General features: G+C 41.1%; 1 protein-coding gene across 8 annotated transcripts in view; it reads left to right on the plus strand.

Annotated features, from left to right (window-relative positions):
• The window catches only part of LOC142389775 (IQ motif and SEC7 domain-containing protein 1-like), a 93,248-nt gene that overhangs the window by 51,795 nt on the left and 25,170 nt on the right, over window positions 1–16,283 (plus strand). The window contains exon 1 of one of the 8 annotated variants that reach the window (XM_075474861.1): window positions 67–845. The exons of 5 other annotated variants lie outside the window; for them this stretch is intronic. In XM_075474861.1, coding sequence (XP_075330976.1) covers window positions 769–845 — 77 coding nt within the window. In that variant the 5' untranslated portion in view covers window positions 67–768. Of the gene's footprint in view, window positions 1–66; window positions 846–3,107; window positions 3,200–9,202; window positions 9,287–16,283 lie in introns of those variants that run through there. 2 more of the 8 variants (XM_075474862.1, XM_075474866.1) reach the window with 2 other exon arrangements.

Here is a 16,283-nt window from a genome sequence, read left to right on the forward strand (position 1 = left end):
GTTGCCCAGCAACCGGAATCGGCACATTTCTCGGAGGTCCTGTGTGGATGGCAGCAGCTTTAACAGAGAGAGGGAGACGGAGAGAGAGCAAGAGACAGAGGAGCAGGAGAGGGACAGAAATAGGAGGAGAGAAAAGGTTCAGGATTTCAAGGTGAAGATGGCATTAAGCTGTGGAGAGAGAGAACCTCTGCTCTCTTACCTTGTTACAAAGTTTGATCTTGTAGCAGAGGAGGCCATTTAGGACCCCCCGTCGAGCTGGTTCAAACAAGGATGAATGAGTTTTGGAGAATTTCAACTTGTGTTGGAGCTTCTAGTAAATGTGCCTGAAGGAGAGGTGGAGAGCTTTGGCCATGATGTCTCAAAGGAGCCTGAGCTGTCGCACTTTGAGAAGGGACCAACACAGCGGACATACTGACTGACCTGGATAAGAGTTAAAACTGAGGCAAAGAAGCCAACATACAGCTTATTTTTGGATGTGGATCTCTAACATTAATACTTGGTCCAAATCAGTCCTAGAGCTTCCTCATAGGCCCAGCTTTTTGGGTTGGTGATGACTGAGACACGTCCAGGAGTGATGTGGTTGTTTTGGGCGGGTTAAAACCGCTCAGGCTGTCATCCAGTGGCAGTGGTAAAGCTGGAGCTCCAGAGGAGGACAGAGCCGACGTCCATGCCAGGGATTCACCGGCGGCTGTGCTTTTAATGTCATGGTGCCTTTTAATATTGTTGGATCCTGCTACCGTTCCACCCTGTTGATTGTCTGACCCAAAAATGTGGAAGTTCAAAGCGTTTTGCCTGGATTACTGGCATGTGCTGTGTTTGCACCCACACAACAATTTTTACAAGAGGTATGTTTAAAAATGTCTGCTTTTTGCTGTCATGTGGCTTTGATCGTTGTTGTGCTCCTAATGCTCGAGGGTTTTTAAGGGCTCGTAATTCTCACGAAGCACGGTTAATGTCGCTATCTGTGATGAAGTGCCCCCAACACGGTGCATATCGGTATGTTTTAAAACGCACTATAATCACTTCATGAAGCTTTTTTTTAAGATACCGTTTTGGTCATCAGCTTCGCTCTCTGACATATCGGTTTGCTGGAAGACTCAATGCAGGGAGCTTTAAACTGGCTGAGCTATTACTCACTGAGCTAACTAGGTTACTGTTATTCTTTTAGAAGCACTTGGTTAAGTAACTTGTTGATGTCCGTGTAACGTTGGCACTGCTGAACAGAATGAGTTGAGCTCACTGGATTAATTTATATATCTCCCACTGGGACCTCTTCTCAGTCACCTCTCACCGACTGCATAATCCATGGCTGATTTATTTATTTATTTATTTATTTTTTATGATTTCTTTGCAGCTCGCATCAGATGTACCATATTTATGTCATGTGAATACATTCTTTTGTCACCTTGACATGCCAATAGTTTCTATTAAATTAAACCCAACTCATACTTATATTTGTCACAGCTTCCAGGTATGTTGGAAGATACACCTTCCTGTCTCACCTTTTGTGCAAATAAGTCATCCCATGTCCCTGCTGCTTTGTTGAGAACAATAAGAATTGTCCATTGTGATGTAAATACGTGGCGCCCCGCATTCAGTGCATATGCTCCAGATCCTCAAATTGAAATGCACTTTGAGTAGTTTTCCATTAAGCCATTATCTTTGATTATCTGTCCGAGATGTATAACCCAGCCCCAGAGGGAGGAAGTTCTTCAAAAATATTCTCAAACATCATTTAGAGACCAGGTTTTAAGTTGTTCAAACAACAGCTACAATCTATTTTCAGTCCGTTATATTCCGGCTACCCAGAAACATCGAATCAGTTATGTTTCCTTCATGCATTTAAAGTTGTGCAGATGTTTGATGTCTGAAACAGAGGGGAGCTGCGGTGTGAAAACACTGATGCGGGTTCTTTGAAAATCAGATGCTGCAGTCTGTCTTTATGCTTATGTGTTCTTATGAAGTCTCGCACACACACGCACACACAGAGTTGTCATGTTCTGTATGTCCATGATTCATTAATAATGCATAGCCTGTAGCTTCTCACTACAGCCTTCATGGAATCCCTTATCTGAAGGTGGAGTATCTCATAGTTCTGGAATTATGTTACAGATTTTTGATTATTTATTCGAGTGACTGTTAGAGATGTGTGTAGTCTACCTAATTCCCAATCATTACCTTAATCTGTTGCTAACAGCTCATGTTAGTGCATGACTCAGTGATCTCTGGAATTATTTAGGAGAACTGTTTATTTTTTTTTCCACACACTGCGAACAGCTCATTATGTGTATCCCGCAGAGTTACTGGAATATCCTGGTCACTGGGTGTAACTCATTACATTGCCCTGGCTTCAGTGTAACACAGATTGTATCCTGAGACCATGTTGTTAAAGTAAGGTCAGTGTAGTAACTCAAAACAGCCTCTCCCAGCTGCTGAACTGGGGTTCACCCTCCCTCCTGCATGGCCTTCCTATTGAGAGCAGTGTGATTGTTGCACGCAGGCCCAAGTATTACCATACACATCGGGAATGAGTGCTCTCATGCACTTTCTGTCACTCCATCTATATGTGTCAATCTTTTTCTCTTATTTAATGTCTTTAGGCAAAAAAACCCCCACCACATTAAACACCCAACTCAGGACCTGCCCATCACCACTGGGGAGCGTGCATCATGAGAGCACCAGATGAGTGAAAGACAGAATTGGACAGAACAAAAAGGAACAATAAGGAAGGAGTGTCTGCAGAGGGGAGAAAGAGGACCGCTGTATGCTTGGTTGTGGGTGGAGAGCTTTTGTTCAGAAGAGGGATGATTTTTCTTCTGCTTTACATACTGGGCCTTTACCTTACTTGGTCATCAGGCAGCTTGCAAGAGCAACAACTCTGAGCCCAACATAAACTAGGGCAGGGAGCCCTGCAAAAAGGCTCAGACACAGTAACTTTAGCAGCGAAGGAATGAGTCTCTCTGTGGGTTTGTCCATGGAAAGTGAAGGATGTGGAGTGTAATTTGTGGTTAAGGAGGGAGTGAGCACAGGCTGTTCTTCTTCTGCTGCTTTTAGGGGGTGTTTTTACAATTTGGGGTTTTTGAAACTTGCTCTCAGTGTCATGCACCTTTTTTTTTTCGGGCATGTCTGATGCCTCTGGTGATGTCACTGCCGTATGGAATGTGATGTGGAAGTACTGCATTTCCAGCCGAACTATAAGGTAGGAGACCATCTGGTGTAGACGAGTGGATGGCAGGGCCTGCGGTAGAAGTGGCGGCTGTCCTTTGGACTGACCACGGCAGTTATTGCAGATATTTCTGAAGTCTGACTGATCAAATAACATTCCTGTCTATATGCTCAGGCTTGGTGGTTTCCTTTGCAAAACCATGGAAATATACTATCCCCCAGCTGAAAATGGCAGGGAGGAAACTGTAAAGATTTTTTTCAAGGTCCTGGCTTATTTTATCAAGGGTAGGTCTTTGATTATAAAGCTCTTTTCTGCTTCTATAAGCCTTATTACCATTTTACCTTTGTGTTGCCATAGAGGACTACAGCAGAAATGTCCTCTAACCTCCATATAATATTCAGTCCATAGTGAATCTAAAGCTATGGAATTATGTGATTACTCAACCTGCTCCTTTTGTCTTTTGCATTGTGCCTTTCTGCTACTTACACGCTCAACCTGTGACCTGATGTTAAAGATGTAGCCTGCAAGGATATTTATCGGTCAAAGACTCTTTTTTTTTTTTTGTAATTTTCTGCATGATTTCTTTCTGTTGAATCAGATTTTTATTTCTCACAACTGATGGAAATCTACAGGGAAGTTTTGAGCAAAAATGTCAGCTGTATGAACTTCAGCTTTTCAAATCAATATAACTTTATTTATCTCTTAGGAAAAGCGTGTAAAAGTGCCCACATCATCACACATAGCGACACAACACATACTAAACTGACTAAAAACATTTAAATATGTTGAAAATGGTCCTTAGAGAAATAAATGCTAGCACAAAGACCTCTAAGTTTGGAGTGTAAAAGAGCCTTATTTTAACAGCCTTAAGGTAGGTATCTGTATTTATTACGTCATGTCTTTGATGAGTATTTAATTTCATTTTGTCGATAATGGTTTCGCCCATTCTGAGGATTTGCCACTTGCCAACAATATGCCATGGGTACTCCAACTGAAAATATCAGTCATTAATCTAAACGTAGATTTGATCTTGCACTCCTGTCTTATTATTATTGCAATTATTGCAAAAACAAAATTTCTGTGACTGAGAGGTTTTGGCCAATTAAAGCCTTTACTTGGAAAGCTCTGGCACCTTCTATAGCTACCATTTCATTACTTACACAGATCTTAGTTATTTCATTCTGTGAGTTTTCCTCGCTAAACATTGAAATGTCAATTTGAATAAAGGACAATTAACATTTGTGCGCATTTTACGAAGAAATGTAAAATGCATAAAAGCAATGTTCCAGTTTTAGTAGATTATTTTTTCATTTACAACACTTGATTTTAGGCAAATGTCTTCAGTTCGGCCAAAAATACAAAAGCGTTACAACCAGTTACAAAACCTGCAACAACATCGGTTAAGAATAAGCATTACATTAATACACTGCATACTTCAATGCCCCATCGGCCTGCTGTCAGGCCATCTATGCCCCGTCCTCTTTGACTTCCATGATGAAACATGGGTTAGATAAAACAAAGAAGCACCAAAAAAGGCAGTGGAGGTAGATGGAAACATCCACCAGATAACTGTCTCAGAGATTAAAGTAACAAAGCCCTGCACACGTATGCCTGAATACATAATGAATCCTTTAGCTGTGACACCATAGACACCGGGGTACATTTGATCTGGCTGGTTCAGTCTCCAGTGTGATGACGAGGAACATAATTTATTCAGCAATAGCCTCGTCCCAGAGTGGATACCCATAGAACTGGGCAGTGAAAGGAAGCTCTGACCGAACTGGGATGTAAAACACCTTCTGACAGATTTGCACCGCTTCATGATACGTAGGTAAAAGAAGTTCCCTCTTAGGACATTAAGTTGTGTTGGTCTTATCTTGACTTAGCTTTACTTGACTGACTATTGAATATAAAACAACATTAGATGCTGATCCTCTGTTGCTCCTCTGCTTTGGTCCAATGGCTATATGGACAAGTGAGCTCTTTTTGTGAAGAGGGAGTTGAGAGAAACTAGTTGTAATGGAAAAGTAGTAAGCTGCCAACGCGAGCTTGCAGTTCCACTGTGGTGAGTGGAGGAAAAGAAAAAAAGACACTCGATGGTGGAAAAGCTGAGACGTGTCTGGGATGGAAGCCGTGTTCTGGTCAAATGTCAGGATATTATCGTGTTTCTCGAGTTGTAGTGAGACAATAACAGAGAAGTTTGCTGGATTTTCTTCATCTCGCATTTGCTGTTGAATATGTTCCAACTGATAGCAGTTTTCCTTTTGAAATTTGAGCCGCGCTTAGGAGAACGAGGGCCTGCAACCAATCGTCCCAGATGTAAACGTTCATAGTTGATTCAGCATATTTCCACTCACTTGCTCGTTTGTTTTATTTTTGTCCTCGTTGTCAACATCAAATGCTTAACCAATGGAATACAGGGCTTTGGGCTGTTTCAGTGGGCTGGCTTTTATTGTGAGATCATGATGTATTTTTAATTAGCGCCCATGAATGTGTAGGTTTGTCTGAGGGTCACCAGATATCTGAGGCACTTTTTCTGATCTATGCTTAAGTTGCAGTCTGTATCCACATGCCGCTTAATAATTTACATGCATGTCTCCCCAGAGGGACATCAGTGCTGTGCAAGAATATAGTTTCTCTTTAATTTATGTTCATTCCATGAGAAAATGATTATTGTCCCTAATAGTGTGGTTTCTATGTTTGGCTGCAGTAGTATAGGGGCTTATGTGCTGCGGTCGTAAGTGTCTCTTCACCTTATATTGCTACAAGGTTGAAACATTATGGGAGAATGTATCTGGGAACACTGCCTCTGCTGCAGTATATACACAGCTCTTCCTCACAGCTTTTGAAATGCTAATCATCTGAGGAGGCTGGTTTGTGTACTCTTATGCACAAGAATGCCACCCTCTCCAGAGATTTTTGCTCGGGGTGTTCACTGAGGTGTCTGATGAGTAAAAATGCACACAATGCTAACTGAAATTCCACATTAAGGAAAATTTGGCATGTTTCTGTAATGTCTCCTAGTATTCTTCTCGTGCACACATCATGTTTGTGATTAAAGCAGAGCCAGAATATGTTTTGCCTCGGCTCTGCTTTTTTTGAGATCAGCAGATTGTGACGGCTCAGAAAGAAACACTGGCGCCGTCTCTTTTTGAGGCTTTTAGCTCTGTTATTTCACTTTTGATTACATATTCCTTTTGCATCTCTTCACAGCGCCTGCCTGGTGAATAATGAGGATGTGTGCTGCATTAACTTATGTAATGGCGAGCTAGAGAAGGGCTGAGGTTGGGGTGGGGGGGTTGTATTGGAAGAGGAGGGGAGAAGAGTGATGAGCTCATGCTGCTGCACTGCAGCTTTTATAGACACTACACTTTTTGGTCTTTATGCCATCTGTTATTATGCATGCACAGATGCATATGAACAGTCACAGTTTGATAATGATTCCCATGGAAAAATCTATGCATATGCGGAATAAAAGAGAATTTGCTCCTTCCTGTTTATCTGAAGCCAGTTTAGTGTTTTGCTGCAGAATTTGGAGGCCAGCATGTGTGTTTTCATATCACTTCACTGTTAATATTTCCCACTGCTTCTCGCTGTGCTTTACTTGCATGGCTTCAAAGAGCTGATACTCAGCTGTAATCAAGCTGAGCCGACAGAGCTCAGGTTGGTAACTGCTCTTAGATCGACAACTCTTTTCAGTAACAAAACAGTGCTTCGTTATTCGTTATATTATGTGTATTTAGATTTATGTCATAAATGAGTTTGGTGGGGCAAGGGATTGAATTGAGTTGATAATGGTTCAAAAGCTAATGTATGCTATAAAACAGAGTGGCCCCTTTGGGGGCTCTGTTTCCTTCAGCTCTCTCAGCTTTAAATGCATTATAAATGTAAAAAAAACTGCTCTTTGTGGAGACCTAAACATTACAATATTTACGGCCTTAACATTCTCAAAGCTAATATCAAAGGTGCATTAATATTTTGTGATACTACTATGAGGAGGAATATGCTGCATATTTGTACTTTGTTGCCCTATTAGTAAAGGCTGATTAAAACAATTTATCTTTTTTTTCCCCCACCAATTAATATTTGATTGTGAACCAGATTTTTCTTACTCGCCTTGCGTGGGCCCATTACTTGTGAAATTAGTTCATGTCTCTCCTTGAGAGTGTAATAACTGTGCCGTCAGGGAGGCTGGGACTGTGACTGGTAAATAGTCATTAAAGTCAAATGCTTATCCTTATTGGATTAATTGCTCTGGGCTGTGTGTAAATGGAAGCTGCTTTTTTTTGTGCATGCATTCAAACAGATCTGGAATGTCTAATGCTATGGTCAGTGTAGCTGTTGCCTTGACAACTGAGATCTGAGCATGTGCAATAAGTTGTGATGAATCCTCCTCATTTGAAAAGACATAAATGCTGGCATCATCCAGGCTCCCACTGTCACGCAGTTGCTTTTCAGTGACATTTCCCATTTTATTCAATCCATACAGATATTCACAATCTTCTGCACAACTGAATTTCTTATCACCGATGTTAGTCCCACTACTAGCAGTAGTATGCAAACGTATGTTTTTAACTTTTTACCCAGAGTAGAAACTGTCCCTCTTCTTTTGATAAAAGTGTGTCAAGGCTGGACAAATGACACTACATATCACACCTGTCTCCTCATGTGGACATGAACATGTCTGCCTACAGCTTCAATTAAATCCTTTGGGAGATGAATGAGCTCCCTTTTTCCCTTTCTCCATGTGCTTTTTGCTTCTTTTGTGTTAGTAGCCCTCCGGCTGCTGCTCTGCTTTACACCAACTCATTTCCCTTCCCTGTTTCAATTAAGATGAATGGGAGTCTTTTGATCAGTCGTGTATCCCAAAGCCCTCCATCAATGTTGGTGCAGTACACTGTACACCAGCACCATCTGTTGGCAGAGATACCTGAGGACAGGAAACAGTCCACGGGACTTGGGAAATCTCCTGTGCCTTCTTGATAGAGGTCTTATGATGTTGTCCCTCCTGCTGTGTGGATAGTCTGTGGCTTTGGAGGAAATCTTCATAAAGAAACTGAGCAGCCAATAAAGTTGTCGGGCTGTTGATGGCCACACTGTCAAACGGTTCGGACATTCCACTGCGAGTAAGTCAAGGGCAGAGAGCTCAGAAATGAAACGATGGGAGATATTTTAGGTCCAATAAAAGAGCAGATCTGAATTCCACTGTGAGTGGGGAGAGGGAAGCCAAAAAGTTTTATTGTGCCCAGCAGTCTCTCTGTTCATATCCTATATTATTCTTGCAAAAATAGTAGATTTCAGTGAATTTCTTTTGTTTCTGACATGCCTTTGCCAGCAGTGCACAAATACACAAAACTCTATTCTAATATAGGACACAAAATCAGATGTAACGTGGATGTTTTTTACAAGGAGTATTTTTATACTAAAGGTCATACTGATTAGAAAAGAAATCTATATGCATAAATATACACATATATACAAATGTGTTTTTTTTCTTAACCTGTCTCCTATTGTCAAGTGATTCAATGTGAATGGAGCCCTTTTTTTCCCCTTCCATATAAAGGGATGCTTAAATGACCTGTTATCTAACCGCATACATTTCTGATTGTTCTCTGGCTGAAAGCTCAGATATCCCCTTCGGCAACACCATGTGTCCTTAAGAGTCAGGAAAAGGGAAAGACAGAGTTGGTGACCTTGCAGAGCTGCAACACGCAGGCTCCAAACATGTCCCTGGAACAGGAACCAGCACAGCAGCTGAGTAAATGACCACAGACATGGGCAGAGGCATGTTTTGGTTGGGGGGGGAAAAAAATAAATAAATTGGTTAGAGAAAGAGAGCGAGAGATTCAAAGAAAGAGGGCGGCTGTGAGGGGCACAGATGAGTGAACCAGGGGGAGGGTGCTAGGTGTATGGAGACCCTCCTCTTCTCATTGACATTTAGGGGAATGTGCTGATTTGTAGAAAGTAAACCAGTCAGATGGAGGTTCCTGCTCTCCCATGCCTAACAGAGCGAGAGTAGCTTTCCAGTCACCACGGTCACCTTACTCCTCTGCAGCTTGTCATCTGTTCCTGGATCTTGTTTCACATTGTGTTGGCCAACCCAGAGGCAGATGTGTGGAGGTAGGTGTGCCTTTACTGTGTGTGTGTGTGTGTGTGTGTGTGTGTGTGTGTGTGTGAGCTATCTGGCTGTGAAGTGCAGGTTCCCATAGATTCTGCAGCAGAGCAGCAGCTGTTTACATTGTACATCGCTGCAGGTGTGTTGATTGATTTTAAAAGGAATCACCATCCAGCTTCATCATTTCTAATGCCGTTTATCATGCAGAGATGCCAACCAAACTTCTCAGTTTTATTTACAATTAGAAAATAAATGCTGTTTGAAGGTATCACCTTGCATGGCTCTAAAAAAAAAAAAAAGAAAGTATTTTCATTATTATATAGGGGGTTTTATAGGCTGGACCATTTTTCAGTTAATTTTAAAAAGTGCAGTTGTCATAAATCATATGAGTATGAGAGTCTAATTGTGGGGAAAGTATGTAAGATTTAGGTGTTGACGCTTGGGTGCCAAAGCCACTGTATAATACAGCCTGATGTCACACATGCACCAATCCTTATTTTTGGCTGCAACCTACTATAGATTCCAATGCAACCCATAGTAGGACCTTTGATTATTGCAGATCTGTTTGGACTCTTTGTTTACTAGGAGCTTGTGCACTTTGTCCACCCGGCCCTCCTCTCATTAGGCCCCTTAACAGAATGGATGGCTTAGTGAGGACATCATTAGAACCTATTAGATGCACAGAGCGTGAGACGGCTTCTCCCTCATCATTCTTGCTAAACATGAGAATAGTGGTTGGAGAGTACAGTGCTGCACTGTGCTGAATACATTCACACTTTGGACTCTCTTTACATCGCATGCAGCTCAGCTCTTTCTCTCTGCCCTACCCTCAGTCCATTCCTGTCAGATCCATCACCATCAAGTCACACACATTGTTGCTGAGCTACGTTTCATGGTACAGCAACTAAAAGGCAGCACAGCATTCCCTTTTGGGAAAGTTAGGTACAGTGCAACAGCTCTCAAGAGCATTTTATTAAACATGTTTCTGTGGTGTTTTGTCACTAAATGCACTGTAATGGCAGAAACAGTGAGCTGGCTTTTTTGGATAAGCTGCTCTTGATTCTGCATTGTGTCAACAGTTAAAACAATATCTCAAAGCTGTTTAAACTTGATGCGGAGAAGCATGTATTTCCAGACAAATATCTACCTAATGCTGAGCAGATGTTTACGGACTTGAACAGGAGGTCCTGCAGGCATTAGTGTAACCTGTCACACTCACAAAGGCCCTCCGGTGGAAGCCAAAGCGGTAAAGACGGAGCTGTAAGTGCTCAGCTTTAAACACATGAACAGATTATACAAGTAAAAGGATCTCATACTTTTATCAGTGTTGGTTTGAGCACATAAATCCCCCCCTCTGAAAAGGCCTCTCTCAGCTGTCACTGCAAGCTTGTGGTGATATGCTGTACGTTTACACAAAGTTTAAAAGAGGCAGTTGACCTTATTTATTTTCTCAACGGATTTGTGGGACAGCTGGGATGATAAAGAACCTAGAGAGCTGACAGTGACTGACTGAAGTATGTTCCTTTCCATACAATGGAAGCTTGCACAGTGTCTGCATCTCTATGTGGTTCCGTAACCGCTGAATTACCTAAACAGTGATTGTTTTACCAAAATCATTTCCAGTTATAGTTCATAACAATGGATCATGTATTGAATATGCTTCACAAATCCAGATAAACTACTGTAGATGTATTTTCAAATGACCCCTGATGGGGTGAAATGATGCAGAAATATTCCAAGGTTTCCTTCAGCTTGAGCTTAAAAGAAAATCTTACTTTGATCAGCTGATTCATACACTTTCTGCATACTAAATGAAACGCAGGAACCAGCAGGTAATTAACTTAGCTTGGCATAAAGAAATTCACTGATTTCTTTCGTGGAGCTGGCATGTGGATCTCAGTTTTTTTTTTTTTTTTTTTTATTTTAACCTCAGGACAGAGCAGGGTTCACTACTTTTCCCTTTAGCTTTCAATTGGGAAAGGAAGCTAAGTTCACTTCCTTCAGTTAACTTCCTGCTGGCTGTCAAGTTGTGCTTAAAGTGCCGACATTAAACTACTGTTGTTCTTTTATTACCGTTGAGAAACCAAGCAAAACACATGTCTACAATTTCATATATATGTCTATATATACACATATATATTCATATATATGTTACAATCTAGTCTTAAAAGTTTGGAGATTACATCATTTTACTAGTCAGTTGTTGCACCACATTACATGATTGCAAACAATGAGTATTAAACTGTATCGTCCACGACAACATATAGGCTTCTAATATCAACCATAAAGGACTGTGGAATCAATTGTGCATTGGATTTGAAACAAAACAATCTTTTGCTTTAATGTTGTGAGTCTAATGCCATCCACCAACCCTTCCCTCCCCCTAATATGGCATTTTTGTCCTACTGTCACGACACAACTGGAAATGCCATCAGTAGAGTGACAGGAGCTGTATTGCAGAAGAGAACTGAAGAAAGGAAACGTACAACATTATACATTTATGAAACCCTTGTGTGTGTGTATTTTACAATGTCTCATGAGATTGTACTGTCCCTTCTGTCTCCAAGAAGTTTTAAAGTTGGCGACAGTCAGACCTTAACAAACCACTTCTTACATTAGACTATGGAACGTCTAACCAAAGCCAAAATAAATGCAGTTATGTGGCTCCAGTTGCTTGCCCCGAATCAAGTCCAAATGTTTGGAGTTTTTTTTTTGTTGTTCTCTTTCTTTCCAGTATTGAAATAGGCCACTGTATGATGTAATATTTATTTCCAGCTCTGTGTTCATAAATGGGCTCGACCTAAAGTGATGAATACTCAGAGCTCCTGACCAAGACAAGAGGTTTCCAGTTAATGGATAAAAAAAGTGTCTTCCACTCGTACCAGTAGGCCTAATATCAACTTTCCAAGTAGTAACTCTCCTTATTCAAGTTCTACCAAGGCAGAAGTTAGGCAAAGGGAGAGGGGAAAGCCAAGTGATCTGTTAGATTTCAAACTATAGCGACTTAAGTATAGAGACTCGCCCAAAAAAAGAGGACATTCTCATTTTACCCTTGTTGATTTATATGTCACTCATAGATTAGCATGTGGGTGTGTGAATCGCTCATTCAGCCTTGTCCCCTGAGGGTCTTAGGAAGTTCACTTGATTAAAACGACGGAATGACTCGTGTCTTTATTCAGTGAAATTGCCCAAAAACAACACGTTGAAACACGTTGGTCTCCCTGTCGCCCCCTCAACTTCTCAGGGAAAGCTGGTGTGGGAGGTGGAAAAACATCCTTTCTGCCCTGTTTTATTTCCAGTACTTGTCAAAGCTCCATTTTTTTTTTTTTTTTTGGAAGTGTGTCTGGTGGAAAACAAGAGGGAGTTAGTGTATCAGTTTACAATACTTTCTGTATTTCTCAAACAAAAAAATCTTCATCTTCCATGTTAAAACTAATAAGTTGCCATTGTTACATTTTGTTGTATATGAAAAAATCTGCTCAAGGGATTGGTTTGTTATACTAAGAGCTCACAGAACCAAGACAGAGGCCCTCTAATAAGTAATTGAGGGCTGAAGATCAATAGTCCCGCAGCCTGTAGGGACCCGAGCTGTACTTTGAGTCAATAAAACAGTAAGCTTTATTGAGCATACAGCAAACCTCCCGGGATGCAGCAAGGGTAGCAGGCAGATTTGTGGTACATTTGATATCCATTCTTCTATAATGACAGCATTTTTTAAAAATCATTATTCTGAAACTCCTCTGTTACATGCATTGTGTTCATTTTTTTTTGTATGATACGAGTGGCTGGCTCTCCTCTAGCTTGTTCCTGAAGGACTTGTTTTCATTGACTTCCTACGTGAGGCAGAAACCATTGAATAAGCTTTGGCTGCTTGTGAATTAAACAGAAGCCAAACTTCATTGGCTACTGTCCGTCAGGTAGTTTGTCATAGAGATGGTGAATTAATCTACACTACAGTATAAGGCCGGCCCCTGTGTGAACCTGTTGTCTTGGCAATGGCACTGTCGCAACTGAAGGTTACGGGAACCATTGAATATAATGAAAACATAGTGCTGATTAACCTCTCCTCGAGGTGTTGTTATCATGAATGTAAGCGTGCTTGTTAGTCTCTACAAAGCCAGACGTCATGTCCTGAACCAGTTCCAGCCTGCCTGAATGGAGTGCATATTGAAATATAAGATCTGCTGACTTGCACCCACCAGGTCTTGGGGAGATGTGGTATGAATGGAACTTGCACACTCAGGATATCTTGTTCGACTTCTGGAATATGTCAACATAAATCCGTCTCTCTGCACTCTCATGACCCGCAATGAAGGTTTCCTCTGCTTCCTTTTACCTTAGTGAGGAAAAGCAGTATTTTTGCTCTGTGAATGATTGCTTCCTGGTTGTATGTGGAAACAAACATTCATCTCCAATTCTGTCTTCATTGTTTAGGCGTTTTCAGCTGGAGCTTTGGATTGACATACGTTCATGTTCTGGTCACGGCTGGTTTTTATTTCTCATCACATGTGCACTTATCTTCTCATGTTCATTTTTTTATGTCTGAGTCTGGGATGAAGGCTTTTTTTTTGCTTGAATGTGCAGAATTTTGGGGGGAAAAAAAAATAAGGTCAGGATTTCCTTTGACAAATTGACATCCTGACACAGCAGTTCTGCTCAGTTTCTGACATCATTACTGGTCAAACCTCTCGACTCTTAGAGAGAAAAAAATGTCAGGGAATATTTTTTCTCTCTTCATCAGCATATCAGCTTACAAATACAGTTAGATTTGCTTGTCAGTGCAATAAAAAGGCGTTCTAGTTGGTAAATACTAAGCTTTCATAGAGTTCCTTTGATCACCGCTTGGTTTAAAACTGATCAAATTACACAACTGAGCTAAGGCTGAAATTACAATTGTCTTTTTTACTTTGTGGATTCACTTGTATTCACGCTCTAAAGTCGATGATATACATATCGTAGCAGATTGAGATACGCACAGCTGCCTTCAGCTCCCCACATCTGTATTCAGTCTGCAGTTTTTGGCACTTTATGAAATTACATTATGTTTCCTGAGTAAGTCTTTCCCTGTCAGCGTAATGAGGGGTATCAAAATGAAATGCGTTTTGTACTTTCACATCCAAGCGGAGCAAAATCTGAAAGAGCACTTTGAAATTCTTTACAGTGCTCTGCATTATGACTCTGGTTTGCAGGTCCTAAAAAGAAAACAATGGTTATTGTTCTGCCGTCTGACATATGACACATTTGGTGGTCATCACCTCAGGCCAGCCATTGCTGTTCAGTGACTGTTTTCCCTCATCAAAGACTAAAAAGGCGGGATAGAGCAAATATGAGAAAGGCTGCTTTATATTCAGTGCCAGCCCAAACAATGATTTGTTCCAGTGTACTTGCCGGGCTGGGAGGTGCTTCTCGTGACTCCTGGGGGCTTAATCGCTGTAGGGTTTATGCTTTTATGTTGTGGACTTAGGATGCCTCTAGCCTTAATGTTGTTGCCTGGATGGAGATCAGGACTACAGGAGAACTGAGATAAACTCAGATTGCTAATGTGATTAGACTGCTGAAGAAAGGTGAGTAGTGGTGGAATAAAACCAGTCTGAGTATTCTGAGAATGAGGTTTCAGTCTGTGTGTCCTCACTTTATCTGGTTCTCCTCAACGTTAATCCTTACATGTAAACATGTTGTAAAAGAGACTTTGTTTGTGTCATCCAGGCGAGTATGAATCTGTTGCTGAAGTGTGATGCATGTAAAAGCAGCTAGCCATTAAAAATCTTTGATGTGAGCATGTGTTTGTCTACCAGAAACGTAATCATAGCTTGCTGCAGTCAGCTCCACGCCATTTGTGCTTGACTGCTAATGAAATCTTGTGAGTGATTTGAATGATTGAGCATCAAGACAAGTTCAAGATCATCAGCAATATCACTGGTGTAATCGGCGATGAATGGAATCTGATTGAAACGGCAATTATTATTGTTGGAAGCTTTCCAGTAAATTTTCCTACTTGAGTATTGTCATTAAGTTCATGGCTCCAAAGTGATTGCTCAGCCAGACACACAAACACATTCAAACACAGGCACTTACATACAAATGCAAACACACACACAGACATAGAATTATTTTAGGAACATTTCTGCTTTATATCTAAAATATTTTTTTAATTTTCTTTGGAATAACTGTGACGGATGGCTTCTGGAAGACATCAGTGACATGATTTTTTTTATTCAGTGTTTGGCTGATGAACATACAAATCGGTAGTCTGTCTAACGGCTGATTGGCCACCGTGGTGCTGTTAGGCAGGAGGGCAGATCATTTAGGAAAAGGATGGGTTGACAACAGATGAGGACATTAGAAATAATCTTCAGTACATTCTAACGTTTGCGTATTTACTTCATATGCTCAGTCTTTGAAAATAAATGCTTACAGGCGTAACTTAGTTATGTGCATTCTTGAAATATGAAGTATAGTCTTGCTTTAAATAGAAGAAAACGAAAGTGTGTTGAACATATGCACTCTGATATAAATATCATAGATTCAAAGGTTTTTATAGGAGCTGAGCATAAGTGCAACTGCTCCACATTTTCCTGACCTATAGTGCCATGTAAACTCACTAGAGTTTCTCTGTGTCACTTGAGACAGGTGGGATTCTGCTTCTCCCACAAATAGATTATTGCACAACCCCCACTCCCCACTGCCTCATCTCGCAACCAGTAAAAACTGCTCTGTTACATCCCGGTTCCTTTGAATAAGCCAGCCGCCCCTCCCTGACTTGCAGTAATGACAAAAAAAAAGCCTGACCTCAGTGGTTGAGTATGACATCACTGCCTTGAATGTCTGTCCCTCAGGCCTACTTTCTGTCTTCTAGGGAGCTCGTAGTCTCATTTCTAACCAGTGGGTGGCGATGTCATGCCAACAGCCCACTGTGAACTGGATCTCACCATCTAAGGGTTCTGTTTTGTCGTTTTGGCTGTCTGGTGACCGGCTGCTGTGGTCATAATGACTGCCTTGAGT

The sequence above is a fragment of the Odontesthes bonariensis genome, chromosome 10, assembly GCF_027942865.1.
Source record: "Odontesthes bonariensis isolate fOdoBon6 chromosome 10, fOdoBon6.hap1, whole genome shotgun sequence".
Lineage (NCBI taxonomy): Eukaryota > Metazoa > Chordata > Actinopteri > Atheriniformes > Atherinopsidae > Odontesthes > Odontesthes bonariensis.